The 18,804-nt window shown below is 47.9% G+C and overlaps 1 protein-coding gene across 1 annotated transcript in view; it reads left to right on the top strand.

Moving 5' to 3' along the window:
- Window positions 1-18,804, top strand: part of cdh24b (cadherin 24, type 2b) — a 91,622-nt gene that overhangs the window by 35,701 nt on the left and 37,117 nt on the right. Inside the window, exon 4 of the mRNA XM_076020564.1 lies at window positions 4,918-5,085. Within this exon, the coding sequence (XP_075876679.1) occupies window positions 4,918-5,085 (168 nt within the window). The remainder of the gene's footprint in view (window positions 1-4,917; window positions 5,086-18,804) is intronic.

Here is an 18,804-nt window from a genome sequence, read left to right as displayed (position 1 = left end):
TGGCAGCTTGGCACCACTTTTAGCCCTGGGTTTATTTATATATTATTTATTGTACAGTTTCACGTTCCTTTGCCGGTTTGCTAGGTGCTTGCTCAGATTTAAGGTAGAAAAGCCCCCCCCCCATGCAGAGTGTACAGTGGACGCTAATGTTTTTATCTAATGTTCATCTTTGACTGAGTCAAACTCAATGTAATGTCGCTACTTCCAAGCCTTAAACGCTGCACGGTCCCGGTCTCTCTCGCGCTCCATGTTGTCTGTTTACGTATATCTGCACGTCGCGAATACGTCGCGTCGCTGTCATTGTCATGAGACAGTCCCACGAAAAAAAAACAACAAAACCTTGTAGTTTTGTTGTTTTTTGAGTAACGCAGCCAGCTTGCGGGAAAGTAACAGTAATGTAATTACTGTTTTTGCAAATGTACTCCCTTACTTTACTCGTTACTTGAAAAAGTAATCAGATTACAGTAATGCGTTACTTCTAACGCGTTATTGCCCATCACTGGAAATGACTATGACTATTTTTAGAATAATTCCAATTGTTACAGTAACAGTAGTCTTCTTTGCATTTATTCAACGTTGTCAGTGTGATCTCATGAGTCAGCCAGTCACCATTTCTATGAATTAAAGGAAAGCAAATCTTCACCAATGTTCACATTAAGAATAAACCTTCATCAGCTTGTTCCTACTGTCCTCAATACAGGGTTAGTGTGAGATTAAAGTTCTTATTCGAATGTCTTGTTTCCCAAAGAACAAAACCCAGGACAATCATGAAATCAGAAATACATGTTAAAAAAGACACTGTACATAAATCAACAAAGATACGACTTGAGATGCTGTAGTGTGGAAGTGTCAGACCTTTTTCAAGTGCAAAGCCACCACTGGCTACCGCATAGCTCCGCCCTTGCTCTGTGCCATTGGAGCCCTTTGGCATTCCCAACACGTCCGCTGCTCCGCTCCGTCCCGACTCCCCGCCCCTCTGCCCACCCCTCCGCTCTCTATCTCCCGTTTTTCAATCATCCGGCTCCTCGTTGGCTCCATCACCAAAGGTTTCATTTAGAGACGGGCGCTTCGGACCCCGGCGAGCCCATTTGCCGCTCGTACGTTGTTTGCTCATGAATTCCGCCGCTCAGGAAACGTGGAGGACGCTCCCACGTCTCGTCCGTCAAGCATTCAAAACAGTCCAGCGCCACTTCACCTCCACTCATTCGGGCCCCCGGCTGACGTCGGCCGGCGAGAGCGGCAGGCGCCGTCCAATGGCATGCGGCGGAATGAGGTCGTTTGTGCCGAGGTGCAGGTGATTGATGCTGAACGCCTGTAAGTGATGTGTCTTGGGCCGCGCTCGCTAAGAGCTGCGCGATGCAGAACCAGATTTTATGCTCTGTCAGCACGTCGGCCTGTCGGCGGGGAGTGATTTATCTTTTCCATATGAGCCTCCTCACATTTTTGTTCCTTATGTATCTATATGCACGAGTGTGTGTGTGTGCGTGTGTCTGCGGGCGCGCAAGTGCGCCATCAATGCAACATTAAGTAATATATTGTAGCTGTCAGGCGGCAGCTGAGTGTCTCCCGAACCATCAGAGAAGCTGTCAGACTGTCGGAGGCGGCGGCGGCGGCGGCGTCTTCAGCCCGCTGACGGAGCGGACTGACGTCGTCCCTCAGACTTTGGGAACTGCTTTAAAGGTCTGAAATGAGTGCCGTCTGTCAATTAGAGGTGAAACCTTCCCGCTTATAAAGGGAAGGCTGCCGTTATTTTGTGACACTTTGATGGTTTTATGGCCTTTAAAGCCAGTCGATGGCCTTGGTGATGGGTTGATGCGTCTCTTTGCATCTCAGTGCGAATGCAGAACGGCGAATGCTGACAGCACGCTGTCACTTTGCCATTTTCTGGCAATAGGGGCCTGAGTCTCCATCTGTCAGGTCTAAGGCAGGTCAAGGTGGGCGGGGCTTTTGTGGTGATGTGTCTTATCAATGCCCACCTGTGATTTCACTTGCTGAAAATGATTACTAAAATGATTAGTCGTTCAACAACGATTTTGCTAAGTGGAGGCTCAACATTGGTTCCGTTTTTGTGTTTCACAACAGACGGACGACCGACGTATATGGCCAGGATAGATATCTTTCAGACTTTCAGACTTTATATGGTTGTTTTTTTTCAGCTGGCTCTGAAAAAATGGACATTGATCATGCATCTTACAAGTTTTTGCTATTTTTTTGCATATCAAAATAATTCAAAGACAAATAAATTCAAATAAAATTCAAATAAAATTCAAAAATTCAATCAACTCAAAGATGATAATCAATAGATAAATGAGTTACAAAAATAACTGATAGTCCCAGCTGTATCAGTTTATCTGAGCCATACATATATTCTTTGCAATTTGTAGTGGATGTGATTTATGCGTAAAATTTTGTTCAAACTCCTTCAAACTTATTTGCATAAAACCAACAGGAAGCAACGCTCAGCGAGAAGCCTAGATGACACCGCCGCGGTTGCTATGTTGTCGAGAAACCCCTGTTTCCCCGCACCTTCACGCCCTCCGTCTGTCAGGTGAACCGCTGCAGCTGTTTGCTGAAACACATGAAAAACCTCGACTGAGAAAATTCCCGGCCTTTTTAATTCATAACTCACTAACAGGTGTAACATCAGAGGCCTGACTGAGTCTTTAATAAGGGGTCACGACTTTCTTGGCTCATAATGAGCAATCAGATCTGGTTTTGTAAATGTTAACAAGGCACTCGCAAAAGGTCACGCTGCCTGTTCCGCTTCCTCAGTCCCTCATACAGGACGTTGTTCACTGCTCTGCCGCTCGGATCAAACTCAGTCAACCGAGTCTTTGATGATGGCGTGCTCACAAAGTGAAGGTGCGTTGTCGAAAATCAAAGTGTTAATGAGCTTTGTTAAGAGATTAAGCTGACTTGCTGAAATAAAGTCTGAGGACGTTTATTTGTTTTTCAATCTGAAAATCAATTGTGTTCATCATATCCAAAATTAGGGCACATGGGCTTATGAAACAGATTTTTTTTTTACATTAATTAACTACCGCTTGTTTACTGTATTAAAAAGTCATTAGCTGCGGCTCATTAGCTGCACACCTGAGATCTGGAATTCTCACTTTAGCAAGAGAGAAGTGAAGTTGGTTAGTTGAGAAATATCTCAGAGAAAACACCTTTTCCCTTGATTCCTACTGATTACACACAATGAATGTTTTTAAGTTGGTTAAATACAAATGCTTTTACATCAATGGGCCTTATGCAAGAAGCATTTGTACAAACAGATTTGTTCTTAAAAATGCTTGGATGAGCAATTTAGGAGGATTTGTTGCATTCACCAATTTTCTCGTATTTTCAATCTTCTCTCAGGCATGAAGATTTTTTTTTTTTTTACCGACGCTCCAGACATGACGTACGAGGTTTTCGCAGTTAGTCTCCTGTTATCCAGACCTAAGCTTCCTAAAGGATTGTTTTTGTTGCTACTTTGAAGCAATGTTATGTTTTACACTTCAACCTGTCAATCCTGATATTGTTAATTTAAAAGTATGATTGATGCTTTTGGATAACAATTCAATTTTCGTTTTATGTTTTTAACTGGGGAAGCCAATGTTGCGTTTTAAAATAGGCTCATGTTTGTCAAATTATTTTTGTTAAAAGTCAAAAAGAGTTGGTTCTGCTAATTTTTTCTCAGGAGTCAGTTTAATTATCATTTGTTGTGTTTTGTTGTTGTGTTTGCCATCTGATCTACCTTACACTGGGGCCCATTGCACAAAACTAGAATAAGCCAGGATATCTTGGTTATCCTGGCTCAATTTATCCAGTCCGTGTGTGACGGCACCCACACCCGGTACGCACACACTTGCTAGTGCAAATGAGACAGGGGAGTGTGAGTAGTAAACACAAGATCAGAGGAACTATATTAATCCCAAACGGAAATTCAATTAAGTCAGTGAGCGCCTCTATTTATTTTATTTATAGACTTTTACAGTTTGTTGGAGTCACATTTACACAATTTTACTTACACCCCAAATCAATTTCACCGACAATTTCAACTGATTTATAATCTGAGCACGAGGATGACTTCATCACGGGGTATATTGAAGGATGCCGCTTGCGCACCAGGATAGGTTTCATCTGGCTTGATGAATCTGTGTCTGCTTATCCTGGCTTCGTCTTTGTGCAACCAATTATGCCTGGACACTCAAGTTTTGGATTGGTTGAACTTGGCTTAGTTGTTGACTATGGATGTTGGAATCCTACCTTGGTGCAACATACCCCTGGTGTCGAAAGGCTAATTGTTTTCGGATGACCAAAAGATGTTTGGTGTGTTTTTTCCTTCTACTTCTTCTTCGTCTCAGACTCATTATGTTACTGTCGAATTTTGTTGTTTGTTTTTGCATCTACTGCACTCTGGTTGTGTTCTTTGTATTTTTTGTGGTGTCCTGTAATGATATGAATAGACTTGTCATCACAACAGTATGATAGATAGATAGATAGATAGATAGGTAGATAGATAGATAGACAGATAGATAGACAGATAGATAGATAGATAGATAGACAGATAGATAGATAGATAGACAGATAGATAGATAGATAGCATCAGACAAGGACAAAAGTGTTCCATACTTCCGCCTCTGTGTACAACCACATTCATTACAATCTCATCCAGTCATTCACTGACATTAATGAAATAAAGCTGAAACAAAGTGGGCCCAGTGTATTCTACGCCAAGGAAAAACAAACAGAACTCTCTGAGTGAAGGACAGGGCTGAAAAGATGTGGCAACGCTGACGGCAGAGCTGGATGAGACCAGTTTGACGAACACTTTCTTTAGCTCATCAGGCGGAGGTTGAAAAATGAATGCAATGTTTTTTGCTGCCTGTGAGTCATCGTCATTAACCCCCTGACGCACGTGCTGATCCTCAGGTATCCTGCGCACAGCCGTGCCCGACATGGACAGGGAGACCCAGGACCAGTACCTGGTGCTGCTCCAGGCCAAAGACATGGGGGGACACCTTGGCGGCCTGTCCGGGACCACTACCGTCACCGTCAAGCTCACCGACGTCAACGACAACCCGCCACGCTTCACCCAGAGTGAGTAACTCAGCACGCTGCCGGCGCATAATGGCAGTGATTGTGCACGCGTGGACGCCGTCCACCAGCCGCCTGCAGTCACGCATCGCCGGTCCAGGGCTTGTTTTTTGTTTAAAATAGTTTGTTTCACCCACACTTTGCAGGCGTGAGCGTTAGAATGAATGACTTCGACATTTTCAGCCCCATCGCAGCCAAACATCAGGCTCCTTCACGCCAGCGGCGGTTTAATGCTCCCGTCAGCAGCCGTGCGATTGGGTTAACGGATGGCGGCGCTCGTCAAAACGGCCTAATTGGATCCTCGGCAAAGCCTTTGACGGCGGCGTTCACGGTGCGGCGGATCGATGGAGGAATTTGGGTTGTGCGGACGTGCGAATGAAGCTCTTGATAAAAGTCAATTAAATTAAGCCTCACGGATGTGGCCATAATACCGCCGGATTAGTGTTAACAAAATTTGAATCAAATGATTCGTTTGCATAATGCTGCCTGTCGACATGATTTCTCTCTTCTTCTTTTTTTTGTAATCAAGTTGGATTATTAGCTGCTTATTGTCCTGGCTGGACATTAAAACTGCAAATTACTCGCCTCCGTTCCGCATTTGTCCGTTTCTTCTCGTAGGAAATTAATTCTTCTCTTCACTGAGTGACACCACCAAAATTGGGAAGCGTGTTCTTTGTCAACTTGAGACAGACGAACCGTCGGTTCCTGTTGTGGAACAGCAGGGAGGTGTGGGTGGGGTTGGGGGAGCAAAGGGCTCTCAATGACCTGCGCTCTTGTCTTCCCTTCACTTAATGCCGTCCTCCTCCACAATACCTGCTGACCTCACTCCAATTAAAGAAAGGAGAGTCGATGCCTGGAAATGCGTTGTTGCCTTAATTAGCCGTTGTTAGGTTGTTTTCTTTCCCCTTTTTTCTCGAGCAGAGAGATAGTTGGCTTTCCCCATCAGAGTCTATTGTGTCTTTCATGCAGAAAACCGTTGCAAGGATGATTTGTGTAATATTTAGCCCCATTAATCATAACTAATTAAATTTGAAACATTTATTTTCTGCACAAATTAGGATCAGACAAAACAATCCATTAGCCTGTTTTCTGGGTTCAAAGCAACACATTGACAAGCTACTTTTTTTAGGCAGTTCTTTTAAATTAAATGTTTCTCTTTTATTTTTGTAGCATGAACTTAGCACAGTGCTAAATCACATTGTGGCATTTGTTAGAATCCGTCACTTTCAAACTAGCTGCTAGCTCAAACTTTGTGCTGGCATCACATTCACTGGGGACGCTGGTCATATTTTCTTTTCGTCTTCATTAGTTTCTTGGTACTTATTTTAAGTTGTCAGCAAAGTAAAAGTTAAAACATTAGTGAGTCACTCACTAGACAAGTTGTAAAATGTTGGTCTCAGATTTGTGGGCTCATAATAATAATAATAATATTTTGGATCGGGTACTGGCCAATAAATCTACAGCCGATGGGCTTCAAAGGAGACCTGAATTGCGCCTGCAGCGTGCTGACCTTTGTGAGCCGCTGCTCTAACTTCAGACAAACTTTCACTTTATTTTTTGAACACCAGCGTTACTCCTTCCCCTTTCACCTCTCGCTGTTTCTTCGCGCCGCTCCCTCGCCCTCCTCCTGGAACTCTTCCAGGAAAAACGGGCATCGCAGCTTGAAAAACTCTGACCTTGGCCCCTTTTCTTTTTTTTTTCCTACCATGCCGCTCAGCACTGAGCTGCTCTTTTGAACTGCACAGAGATTGTTGTCCGTTTAACATCAGCGAATGAAAAAAACAAAACCAAACGCCGGCCCACATGCAGCTTGCTCGGACGTGCAGTACTAAGCAGACAGGCTTCTTTCAGCTGTTTAGCCAACTCAGAATTAATCAGATGGGTAAATGTGTCAGCAACAAATTCAGCTGTGGGCGACTTAAACTCATGCATCCTGCTGCATGTTGAGACACTGACGATGATGCAAGTCAAACACCCTCCATTCCACACTTCTGAGTATGAACAGCCTGGCTTGATTCAAAGACCTGCCAGTCGCTATGTTTACGTGCCCAAAATGTCTTTAGTCGCATTAAAATTAATTGGAGGAGAGATTTGTCTACTTTGCTGATTTCATGAGGGCGAAATGAAACGATCTCAACCCATCACGGTGATCCACACATCAACCCTTCATTCAGAATAAATGGTTCGGACGCATGCAGAGTTTCCCCTTTTCAGGATATCCCAGAAAAGAAGCTGTGTCTGATTAAGTCAACTGAAGATTTGACGACGAGCCTGCTGGAAGTCGTTTAAGTTTCCTGCTTTCTTGCAGCTCTGACTAATTGTCTGATTATCTGGTTTTTCTCCTTTTTTGCAACGTCTAGCTACCTCAGGTTTCCCTTCAGTATTTTTGTAGCACAATTTTAACCATTTGCTCGTATTTTTGAGCTGCTGAGGGAGCTGCATCGGATCAGAGCCTCCTGATTGAGGTGCTCACACAAAACATTTTTTTTTAACAACGGATCAGCTGCCTCAGGTGGGGAACAGCCACGTGACTGCTGGCGAGCCCTTGAGGCCAACGGTCCCAATGCCAACACTGGACTAATGTGCAGTGTAGGTCTCGACCTCAGTCGAGGTTGAAGCTCGATCAAAGCTGGTGCCGGGACAGTGCCATGCTGTGGGGCTTTTTGGAGGAAACCCAGCCTGGGTCCTGATCCGCCTGGGCGACGAGGAGCCTCGTCCAGCCAATGGCTGCCCGCGAACTTTCTGGCGGAGGCCTCTACACGTTTAACCGCGTGCACGGCTTGTTGTTTGTTTTTTTTTTTTACCGTGAGTGGGTGTTGCTTTGTGTTTGTGACCTACCTTCTGCTTATTTATTTATTTAGGGATTGTTTTTTTTTGTTATTTTATTTGTTGCTCTTTTGCCTGTGTGGAGCCTTCAAAGCCGGCTACTGCACTCAATTACGCTCCAATGCTTCTTCTCAAAAGACTCAAAATTCCAGCACGCCAAGGTCAACGCTGCGCTTTTTCTTTTCCCCTCCTTTGTGCCACTTACTAAAGGAAGAGGGATTACAATGGAGCAGGTACATAACTGTATGTTTTCACAAGGAGAAGATGAAACAGGTGCTGCCTCTGCTGCTGCTGTGTGGGAGCTTGTTTCTACGTGGCGCCCTAGAATTCTCCCTCACCGAAAACACCATTCCCGGAATTAAGTGGGGTTGTGTGTGTGTTTGAACGCTGTCTTGGGATTTTCTTCCAGCCCCGAGGAAGTGGTTCTATAGCGGGAGGGAAACTAGGCTAAAGTACTGTTCCAGCCAGGGGTTTTTCATTTATTTATTTTTTATATGATATATTTTTTCATTTTTGGTTTAAACAAGTGTAAAATTGGGACTTTCTTTCGCTTTGTTTGGCATCATACCAACCACACTTTCCTCCGAGCTTCATCATCAAGTTGAACTGTGTTTGGATGTTTTTTCTTCTTCCTTTTGAGCGTTAAGATCAGGTGTTCGAAAAGTTTTAATATAGTCAAATACTTTCACCCTCAAATAATCGTTTTCTTCAATTCGCTTAAATCATTAGATGTTGTTTTTCTCTTGTAATCCCAGTGGTGTCCTTGGACTCTCTTCCCGCTGTATTTGCACGGCATGGCATGCATGTATCTCGCCTGGCCCTGGTTTCATCGGAATCCGATGGTTTGCGAGGAAAAAGAAAATATATCTGGTTAGCGAGGCAGATGGATGCAAAAATAAAAGGCTGCTGAGGGGGAGGTCCTCTCGTCGTCCCCTTTCCATGGCGGATCCTCGCCTGATTAAGTGCTTAATTACGAGCGTGCACGCCGCAGTGCATGGTTGGGTAATTGTTTGAGAGTAAACAAGGGGCGGTTGGGTATCAAATCGCATCTCCAGCGATCAACTCGGGTGTCGCACAGCTTCGGGACAGGCGCAGCAGATGAGCCGCCTCTCCCTGGGAGCCATCCGCAGGGAAATTAAGATGGCGGTAGCAGCTAGCAGGGGCCGCCGCGTCGTCTTTCCGAGGCTGAAGTCAGATTTCATACACTTGTTTTCATGTAGTCATTTATTCAGACACGGTTCTCCGTGTTTACAGTAGCTGAATAATTTATCACTGTGTGCACGTCGCAGCCACATAATTCTCCGAGGGACAATTTGAGCACATATCCACCCGGCGCCATCTACAGCCAACCCAGGCACAAGGCGGTCGCATAGCTCAGTCGTCACATTCGTTCTGCAAAGTAGGTTATGAAGCCGGCCAATGAGATACCTGGAATAATTTGTTTCTGGAACACTTCTTCACCTTGTTCAGCGGCAACGGGAGCCTTCGACGCTGCAGCCTCGACCGCTTTACCTTTGTTTCCCACCTTTTGCAGAGATTCCTAATTACGGGCTTGCCTGCCATCACGGGAAATTACTGCGCCAACGCACAACCGAGGAAGCAACGTGTGAGTCAGCTCAAAACCAAATAGAACAAAGGTAGAAACCCACGCAGCAGACAATCTTGAAACACAAAAATAAACCCTGACCCAGTTGTTTTCCCGGGTTGTTGCAAAACAAAAACACCAATTTTGGGTGTGTGTGAGGAAAATAACTCGCTAATCCAGTCGCCACGCTGAAGTCAGTCAGCTGATGTTTAGTTAATGTTCAGTGTAAACAAGTCAGCTGAGGTTTCCACTCTTTTAAGTCACTCAGACTCGCAGAGCGAAAACAACATAATAGTGTATTCTTAGATTTAAACGTCGGGATATTTTTATGGACCAACGCAAACAAATTGTCACAATAGAAGCAAAGAAAAACACGCAGCAAAGGGACTAAATATATTCACAACATGTCTGCCAGCAGTCTCCAGGCGTCTGAGTGTGATGGAAGATGTCCTGATGTTCCCTGTGAATGTTTACATGTTGAAAAATCTGGAGCTCCGCCCACAAGCTTTCTCTTGCCGTGGCCCATTAGTCATGCTGGGCTACGCAATAAAAGCCAGTCAAAGGCCAGTGAAAGCACCGGGACAGTGCATGATCCATTCAGGCTCTTTCATGCAGCACAGAAACATCCAACAACGGAAACTTCAACCGCTGTTCACCGATATGAGGCTCTGATTAACGCAGAAGGAACCGGAGACGGGACTTCAGTGTGCTTGTGCACAGAAATCATCATCAAACTGCCTCATTGTCAAAGCCAAGATTGAAGTTTAATGAAGAAACACCAGGCGTTATTGATCATCTTCCACCAACAAGCCACACAAAAGCTTTGAGTGCTGCCTTAGATTTTTTTTCTTCTTCTTTCCTCGAGCAAATTCCTTGCGAGGCTATCGCGGCCCCAGCTGTCTCCTACACAACCCTCACCGGCCCGTGTCATTGGGTTGATCGAGCCATTTACCATCTTTTTATTTGAAATAATAACCGTGCACCTCATTAATCTACCGTCTGTGTTCATTATGCTGCGATAAATTCCCGGCGTACACCTGAAACGGAGAGACGCCCCAGAATGTGATGAAGTGGGCTTGTGTAGCTCGTTATGCAGCCAATGCAGGTGTTTTTTTTTTTTTTCACATTTAGTCGTCAGATGAGGATAAAGGACATAAAAAACGCACGTGGGCTCAAAACGTGCACGTGGGCTCAAAACGTGCAAGCGGCGCATCTCCTCTCCACTTTTCTTCCTCGTCTCCTGCCTCTTCCTGATCTAAATGTCAACATTTGGGTGAGTTGATCTGGACGAATCCCCGAGATCTGTCTGCCAACTGTCCCTCCGTTGTGGAGTTCAGAAACAGTCGCCCTGGCTCGGCTGTCAAAAGGGCAAAACGTTCATTTGTCGACTCTCGGCGGCACTTTGCTATTTTAATTTAGCAGCACACACAGAAGCTCCTGAGAGAGGAGGGGGGCTTCCCAGTGAAAACTCATAAAATGCACTCGCTGCATAAACTTTGGCTTTTTTTCCGTTGGGGAACAAATAAATAAATAAGTGCACTTCCCATTTTTATGTACTTTCCCAACAACCTCGGCCCGCCAGCGGCGCCGCATGAAAAACAGTGGCAGCAGCCATCGCCGCTCCTTGGATGTGAAGATAGATGGCGCTGACAGGTGACTACACAGGTAGTGTCGACAAGATCAGTGTCATTTCATGCACGGCAGAGATGAAACAGAGAGAGCAGAGCAGAGGTGGGGGAGGGGGAGGGGCGGGGCGGCGAGGCAGGAGCTGGAGGAAGGACTCTGTCATAAATATTACTAATTCATTTCCCTGGAGAGCCGGGCTCTGTAACGGAGAGGAGTGAGAGGAGATGGAAACGCCGGCGAGAGAATGTACGATTTCTTCTTCTGCCAACGAGAGAGAGAGAGAGAGAGAGAGAGAGAGAGAGAGAATGACGGTGCCTGTGAGAGAGGAAGGTGTGATAAAAATTGCCCCGAAGAGCAAGCGTTAGAGAAAGGAGGAGGAGGCAGAGGAGGAGGAGGTGCAGAGGGAGTGGGTGAGAGGAGGCGCTGGGAACATAAAGGAGGAGAGAGAGAATGGGGGCTGAGGAGACGGGACGGATAAAGCAGGAATTGTGGCTTTCAGTGCAGCGGAGATGAGAGGGCAGGAGGAGCGTCGGCCAACAGAGGGGGTGGAGTGGGTGAGTCAGGAGAGAGAGAGAGAGAGAGAGAGAGAGAGAGAGAGAGAGAGAGAGAGCAGGTTGACATCATGATTTGCTGCGTCTCCTTCACCTGTGACCTCCTGCAGCACCCGGGTCAACCCCGACACAATTCAACCCTGTTCCGATGCCATGGGAGCCAGTGGTGGTCACGCACGCAACATGAAAGGGGGGGTAGTGAGATGAGGGTGGTCATGTGACTCCGAGGCGTCTGCAGGACTCAGCGGTTCCGGTGTGAGTCAAGGTCAAAGTCGAGTTCAGCGGCTCCTGGCTGTCAGTTTATTTTTGCAGCAGTTGATTTAAATACTATAAACATATCACAGTTTTTTTGTTTCCATTGCGCCAGGCTTCGTGTCAGCTTGACCTGTTTTTATTTGTGGATTAGGAAACATCATCAGGTAAACTGGTGAAATTCTGTTCCCCCCAAACGACCCCGTTAGGTCCGGTAAGACCGGCCTGTTTCGCCCGAGGGGCCGCCGCCACTCCTGCATCGTTGTCCGCTCCGTCCTATTTAGAGTCGCACTCAGTGACTCCTAATGCATATCGAAAAATAGCTTGTGTCCCCTTCAATAGACCGTCGATAATGAATTTAGTTAAATGGCATGACTAATGCGCGTCTGACGAGGAGTAATGGCTTCATCAAAGTTGAGGGACAGGCGGTGTCGGCCAATCCGGGTCCCGACGCCACCGGCCCCTCGTCCAATGGCGGCGAAGCATCCAGCCTTTTGTTTAGGGAGGCCGGCATCATAAAGACGGGACGCCGCTGTCTCTTTAGAATGCACAAGAGCAGGTCCTTGGGGCGAGTGCAGCCAAGCGTGAAGGATGGAGGGAGGAAGGAGGGGAGGAAGGAGGGGAGGATGGACACAGCGAGGGAGGATCGAGGGACGGAGGGAGGGAGGCCAGGCGGAGGGAAGAGAAGTGGGAGCTAATGGCTTCATGGTGGCTGTGATAATCACACAGGAAGAAGAGCAGCAAGGACGGCAGAGTAGCTGACTGTTGGTCGTCGAGCGCCGGTTTCGAACCCGAGTTTGATGAGATTGCCCGAGATAAACGCCGATGGACTTTTCAAAGGCGCTGCAAATATGCAAAACAAAAAAAAAAATAGATTTGGGTTTTTCTTTTGCTCGCTCTGGGGGGTGGAAGGCAAAAAAAGGAGAAGCCTTTCCTTAGAACGGTTCCCTCGTATCACAGCACACAATTAGGGCTTTTTGCCTGCAGTGGGCGGCGGCTCCGCCTCAACCTCCCTGCAGGCTTTTTTTTTAATCCAGCGCGGTGATGATGCAGCCTCGCCTGCTCCACCGCTCCAGCTGGGAAAAAGTCCTAGTTTCAATAGTTCGGCCTCGGCGGACGGTACGCGTCCCATTATCCCCTCCTCCTCCTTCCCACCCTCGCTCCCCCGCTCCCTCTCTCCCTCACTCCCTCACTCCTGTCCCTCGGCTCCAATCCGACAAACGAGGCAACGTTAGCGTCACGTCTGAAGCGGTGAGCACGCCAACACCTCCCCCACCGGCCTTTCTTTCCATCGCCAAACGAGTCCGCGAGGAGCGATTGGTGGGGCGTTGCGAGCCGTGAATCCGGCCTCTGACGTAGCGAGAAGCCCGAGAGGCCTTTAAATCCTCGCCGCTCGCATCGTTCTCGCCCTGGCAAAACATTCCCGCCGCTGCCGAGGACAAACGGGGGGGGATTTAAAACTTCATTGAACACCGGCAAACAGCACCATTTGTGCGCCTGCCTCTGCTTTTTTTTCTCTTTCCTTTCCCCGTGCCTGAGCTGCTGTGGAAATTACCTGAATCCATCACACCTTCCTTCGGCCCCCCCCCCTCCCACCCCCCACCCCCTGCCCCCCCCCCTCCCCGCCCCACCACCACCACCACCACCATGCTTGTGGAAAACACGCAGAATGAGGAGGGGAAACGGGCCATAGAGAGAGTCTTGACAGTCCTCCCGCCCTTCTCCACCTCCTATTTTTTCCTTGCGTTACTTTTTCATCTGACCTGGCAGCGTGGCCCCTCACGCAGAATAATAGGAGCTAAAGCCATTCTCTTTCTGCCGAGCCATCAGTGAGCCATGGAGGAGCGGCGAGGAGGAAGTGATTTCCATGCTAATGGGAAGCTTCCTGCCGCCGTCTAAACGCCCCCCTGCCCCGCTCCTCCTCCCCCACCACCTCCTCATCCTCCTCTTTCTCGCTTCGTGTCTCTTTCTTTTTCCTCCCCCCCCCCCCCCCCCCCCCCGCTCTCTCACCTACCAACACCTGCTGTCGCTACGCGGCCGCTCAGCCCCGCCGCCGTTGTCTCGCCGTGTTCCCTTTCACCCCTCAGCCTCTGTTTACTTCTCCACTCTTCCTCCCTCCTCCGCGGCACTCTGCCTCTCTCTCTGTCTAGCTTGATGAATGGAGTCGCTGGACTGTGAGCGCCGCATCCTCGACGGGGTGTGGCAGGCCGTCGCCGGCTGCCTCACACCAGAGTGATACTGGCTCCTTTTTTTTTGTCCTTAGTCTTCTTCTGTCTCGGCTGTCCGTGCAAAGTGCGATTCCAACTTTTTTTTCCCAGCCAGAGGTCCTCAAAATGGATCCTTGGAAGAAAAGTTGAAGAGAACAGTGAAAGTATATTAAAAATGCTTTTATCCCCCCCGCCGCTGCCAAGGAACTACACTGATGTCCACTCGGGTGAACATGCACAATTCCTACCTAAACCCCCGAGGAGCCCTGAGCAGCCGAGCGGACACGCTCCCTGAGGGTCCTCGCTGTCCCCTCTTGCCCTCTCAGCGCTCCGACCCCGTTTCTTCCGAGGGCTCGGCGAGGGCACAGCTGGAAGTGGGCCGGCAGCTCATCATCTTCCCCAAGACTCCCTGCACTCCGCCAGGGAGAAAACGGCCCCGCCGCGGGCTGACGAACGGACGGTATCGTCCCTTCTACATAAAGGCAGGCGAGGCCAGAAACCCAGTGGTTCTAACGTTTCACAGCTCCCTTATAAATCATAAATGCAGCCCAAAGCATTTGGCAAACAGATGATTATTCTTTTATAACTTTTGTGATATCATCCTGCCGGGCCGGCTCGGAATCTTCGCCTCCCGTCGTGCTACCAAAAAAATGAGTTAAAATAAACAAGCAGGAGTTGTTTGTTTGATAAATATGCATCTAGTTTTCATACTAGAATTCATAATTGGAAGAAGGAAGAACACCGTGGAGGAAAAACTGAGCCACTGGAGTCTGACCTGAACATGACCTCATATATTCACCAAGAAAAGTAAACAGCCTCGGCTTCCAGCCGCTCCTGGTTCCTCGGCCGAGAGCCGGAACGCCCACCACATTGGACTGCAAGTGGATGGAGTGTTCTCTGCTCTCCTCTAATGTGGCCGGAGGTGTACACCTGCTCTGCTGCGCTGCCGCCGCCGCCGCCGCCGCATTTGTACAAGCGCTCCCATGTGGTCACCTGGAACTGCTGCACTTGCAGTTATTGGCTCAACTCTCGCTAGGCCCATTCTGACACAGTGCACCAATGCAAAAGTGCGGCGCTTTGCATAAAAAGGGGGAGAAAGAGGAGAAGAGGAGGCCTGCATGGGGAAAAGTTACATGTGAGGTTTGGTTACGTATGTTTGTCCGTATCAGAAAGGATACGACTGCCTGACTGTTCCTGCGGTGGTGAAAGCACCTTGGTTTTAATTTTATGTATGAAAGGTGCTGTACAGACGAACTTTGATTTGATTTGATAATATCATATCACCATAGGAAGTGACATCACAGTGCCCCCCTGTATTTTTCTCCTGCTTTGTGATCATCTAAACATGTGAGTCGCTATGATGCATGTTCTCCCTGGTGCTCTCCACCAATCAGAAACATGTATCCTGGGTTGATATCCAGCCTGAGTCCACTGCCCTGGAATGGATCTGGTTCTGGTTCTGGATCTGCATCTGCATCTGCATCTGCATCTGCATCTGGACCTGGATCTGGATCATTATCTGGTTCTGGATCTGGGTCTAGATCTGGATCTGGTCCTGCGGGTGCTGCACTGTGGCTGCCCACATCATGCAGAAGAAGTTTATTACATGTTGAAACCAGTAAATCTCTGAGAAATCTGCTCACAACCTCAGTATTTTTAGCGAGCGCTTCTTTTTCTGCCAGTCTTGTCTCAGCTGTTTGAAGCTCTCTGGCCACAGATGTCGATGCCGCCGCCACATTTGTAGCCGGCAAGCCTCAAATCAAAGAAAATAAATCTGCATTTTGAATTTGCGTCGCAATTTACAGCCCTGCACCGACGGTCGGGAGCAGCGGGATGATCCGCCGTCATAATTCCTCCTTCCAGTTAAAAGTTTATAGTCGGCGGTTCACCGTCAACATGAATCAAAGGGCCAATTCTGAGACGGCTGATAAATCCGGTTCCCCGGCTGTATTTCCAAGCCTCAGCGGCTGAACATAATGTATTCAATTAGTTTAAATCACTCGGCGCAGGCAACCCAGAGAAAAAAACAAAACACTGAAAAATAAGAAGGAAAAATCTCCAATTTGGGTCTTATTTAATTTGTTCTGTTTCTTGTCCCTCCCCAGCCGTGACTCTCTGTTGTCGGGGGATTGATGGCGTTTTGTCAGGGCGATGCAACTTTTTCATCTGGGCTCCAAAAGCCCCTCTGTCAAATCCGCATCCTGCTGCCGCAACGACACCCCGTGTTAATTAAAGCCGACCGCTTGGCACTGGCGTCATTTTCAGTCGTGGGGGTGGGGGAAGGGGGTGCAGGAAGAGGAGGAGGAGGAGAGGAAAAAATGTTATGGGGACTAATTTCTCCTGGCTTTAATTTTTTGGGGCTGCGGTTGCTAAAGGAGCAGCGACGATGCCGGTCGATAATCCAAACAATTAGGTAATAGGCAATAATTTCCAATAATTGTTGTTCCATAATTAAGTTCTCGGTCTTCAGAAGGCGAAATGAGAGCTTGAGGAGTTGAAATGAAAGCGGGATCTAATTAAATCGGAGGTGACTCACACCATCGGGCCTTTTATCCCTTTATTTCCTCCATCCCCCCCTGTTTTTCTCGCACCGTATTAATATTTCATCTAAAGTTCAGCGCTTTCTGCTTCAATAGACAGTAAAATCACTGCTGGAAACATTGCTCTCAGTCACATCTCACCCCCTCCACTCCTTCCCGTCTTACTTCCTTTTCCCTGCCAGGCCTCCGTGTCGCATTTCTCTCATTTCACTTCCCTCCCCTGCAGCTCCCTCCCTTCATTCTCTCCTTTCTCACTCAATATGTGGCAGGTGGAGGCGAGTGGCGGCGCCTCCAATCGGAGCATGTCGCCGACTGAGCTTTGCTTTCCTCTTAAACCACCCTGCCAGGCTGCCACCACTTTGTCTTTTCATCACCTCCGCTCAGTATACAGATGAAACCCTCTAATGGTTTTCCTTCTAATCTCCTCGCTGGGCCGCGTCTCTGTCGCAGGAGCTTCTCCGAGATTAAATCTGATCAAGTCGTCCGAACCGGAGCTTCATCTAAACACGAGCAGGTAAACAATCGGCCACCGCATGGTCGTCAAGAATGAAGTCAGCTTGGCGATGTCCAGTGGTTAGTTATGAAGATGAGACAATCAAGTTTCTTATGATTAATATGAAATTAAGTGAAATCAAACAACTTGAAACAAAAATGTTAGTTACACTGAGGGAAAAGAAGAGAATATTTTGCGTCACATGATGCCGCTACAGGTGGATCTTGATTGGTCAAGGTTGAGGTTGTACTGATTGAATTATTATCACTTAACTTGATTGGAATCAATGGCATTTAAGTTTGAATCATTCAAAGTTTGTTTGTTTTTTGGAAAAGCTGTTCAAAAAACTAAAACTTAAAAAAAACATTTCCTGCAGTGCCGTGACGCACGCACACTTGGGCAACTGTGCCAGCTTCGCACTGCCCACTCATGTCACGCACAGGACGGGCTGCGGTACGTCACTCCAGCATTCTATGCATGTCACAGGTTCATTATTTTAACGTCACATGAGCCACAGATTGAGAGAGTGAAACTCGAAATGGATGAGAAGATGTCCCCTGCTCCGTCTCCTGCTCCTCTCCTCTCAAACTGCCGGGAACGTGTCCGTCTTGCAAAATGTAGAATCCGCCTCCGCAGCCGGCACCGAGCCACGATACTCCTGCAGCCGCGTCATTAGTCACCGTGTCAGGCGTCACTTTGCTGCGCGTCTGCAAAAGAAAAGGACAATAAAACATTAAAACAACGCCGACGATCGATGCTGCTCACCTGAGTTGCCAGGTGAAGTCAAGACGTCCACCCTCATCAGATGTGGGCCCCTGGATACCAGCGCAGGTCCAAGGGCCGCCCACTCCAGGGCCGCACAGACAAAAAAAAATACTAACTTCTTTTATTTCCAATATGGAATCTTGAGATTGTCTCCCGACTGACTCCGCCCACTGGTGTGTGGCCAGATGCTTGTCACAGTCACATGATCGTCCAAAATTAAAGCCACGATCTCCACTGGGGTGTTTGACACAAAACCTCTGTTTCATTTTTCTGATGTTTTGCTGGTCTTACGGATGCTGCGTAATTTTGCAATATTCATCCCCCAACCTCCCCTCTGTCGTGACCCGGGTCAGTCGGCGTAAGAAATGGAAATGCTGAGTGGCCGCTGGTGTAGCGGACACACAAAGAAATACTAGACTGGCTGGTTATGAAAATAAAGGGGTGGAGCTAGCCTAGCACATCTCTGGGCGGTAGGGGGAGGGGAGGGGGAGGGGCAATGAAACAGATGTGGCAGCTGATCAGAGTCACTGGTGCATTAGGCCGCTGACAGCATCCCCCTGCATTGTTTGCACTCGGCTACCTGCCTGCGTCCACAACGCCATGCAAAGTGCAGCTATTCACATACTAATGGACTAATGGACGCACACACTCACACACACGCACACATGCACACTCAGGCATACCCCGGGCCTTTTCATCCCGGCACAAGAGCAGAGCTCAGTAATGGCTAATGGCCTGTCGCTCTCTGGCACGCGGCAACTTAAGCAGCGGCAGCCGCCGCAGCCGCCGCAGCCGCAGTAGCATCAGCAGCAGCAGCAGCAGCAGCAGCATCATCATCAGCAGCAGCAGCAGCAGCAGCAGCTGGTTTTATAAAAGT

This window comes from Nelusetta ayraudi, unplaced genomic scaffold (assembly GCF_046127955.1).
Source record: "Nelusetta ayraudi isolate G7.1 ecotype Tasmania unplaced genomic scaffold, CSIRO-AGI_Nayr_v1 ptg000011l, whole genome shotgun sequence".
NCBI classification, from domain to species: Eukaryota; Metazoa; Chordata; class Actinopteri; order Tetraodontiformes; family Monacanthidae; genus Nelusetta; species Nelusetta ayraudi.
Note: the sequence above shows the minus strand (reverse complement) of the source record. Positions and strands in the feature narration are given on the sequence as shown.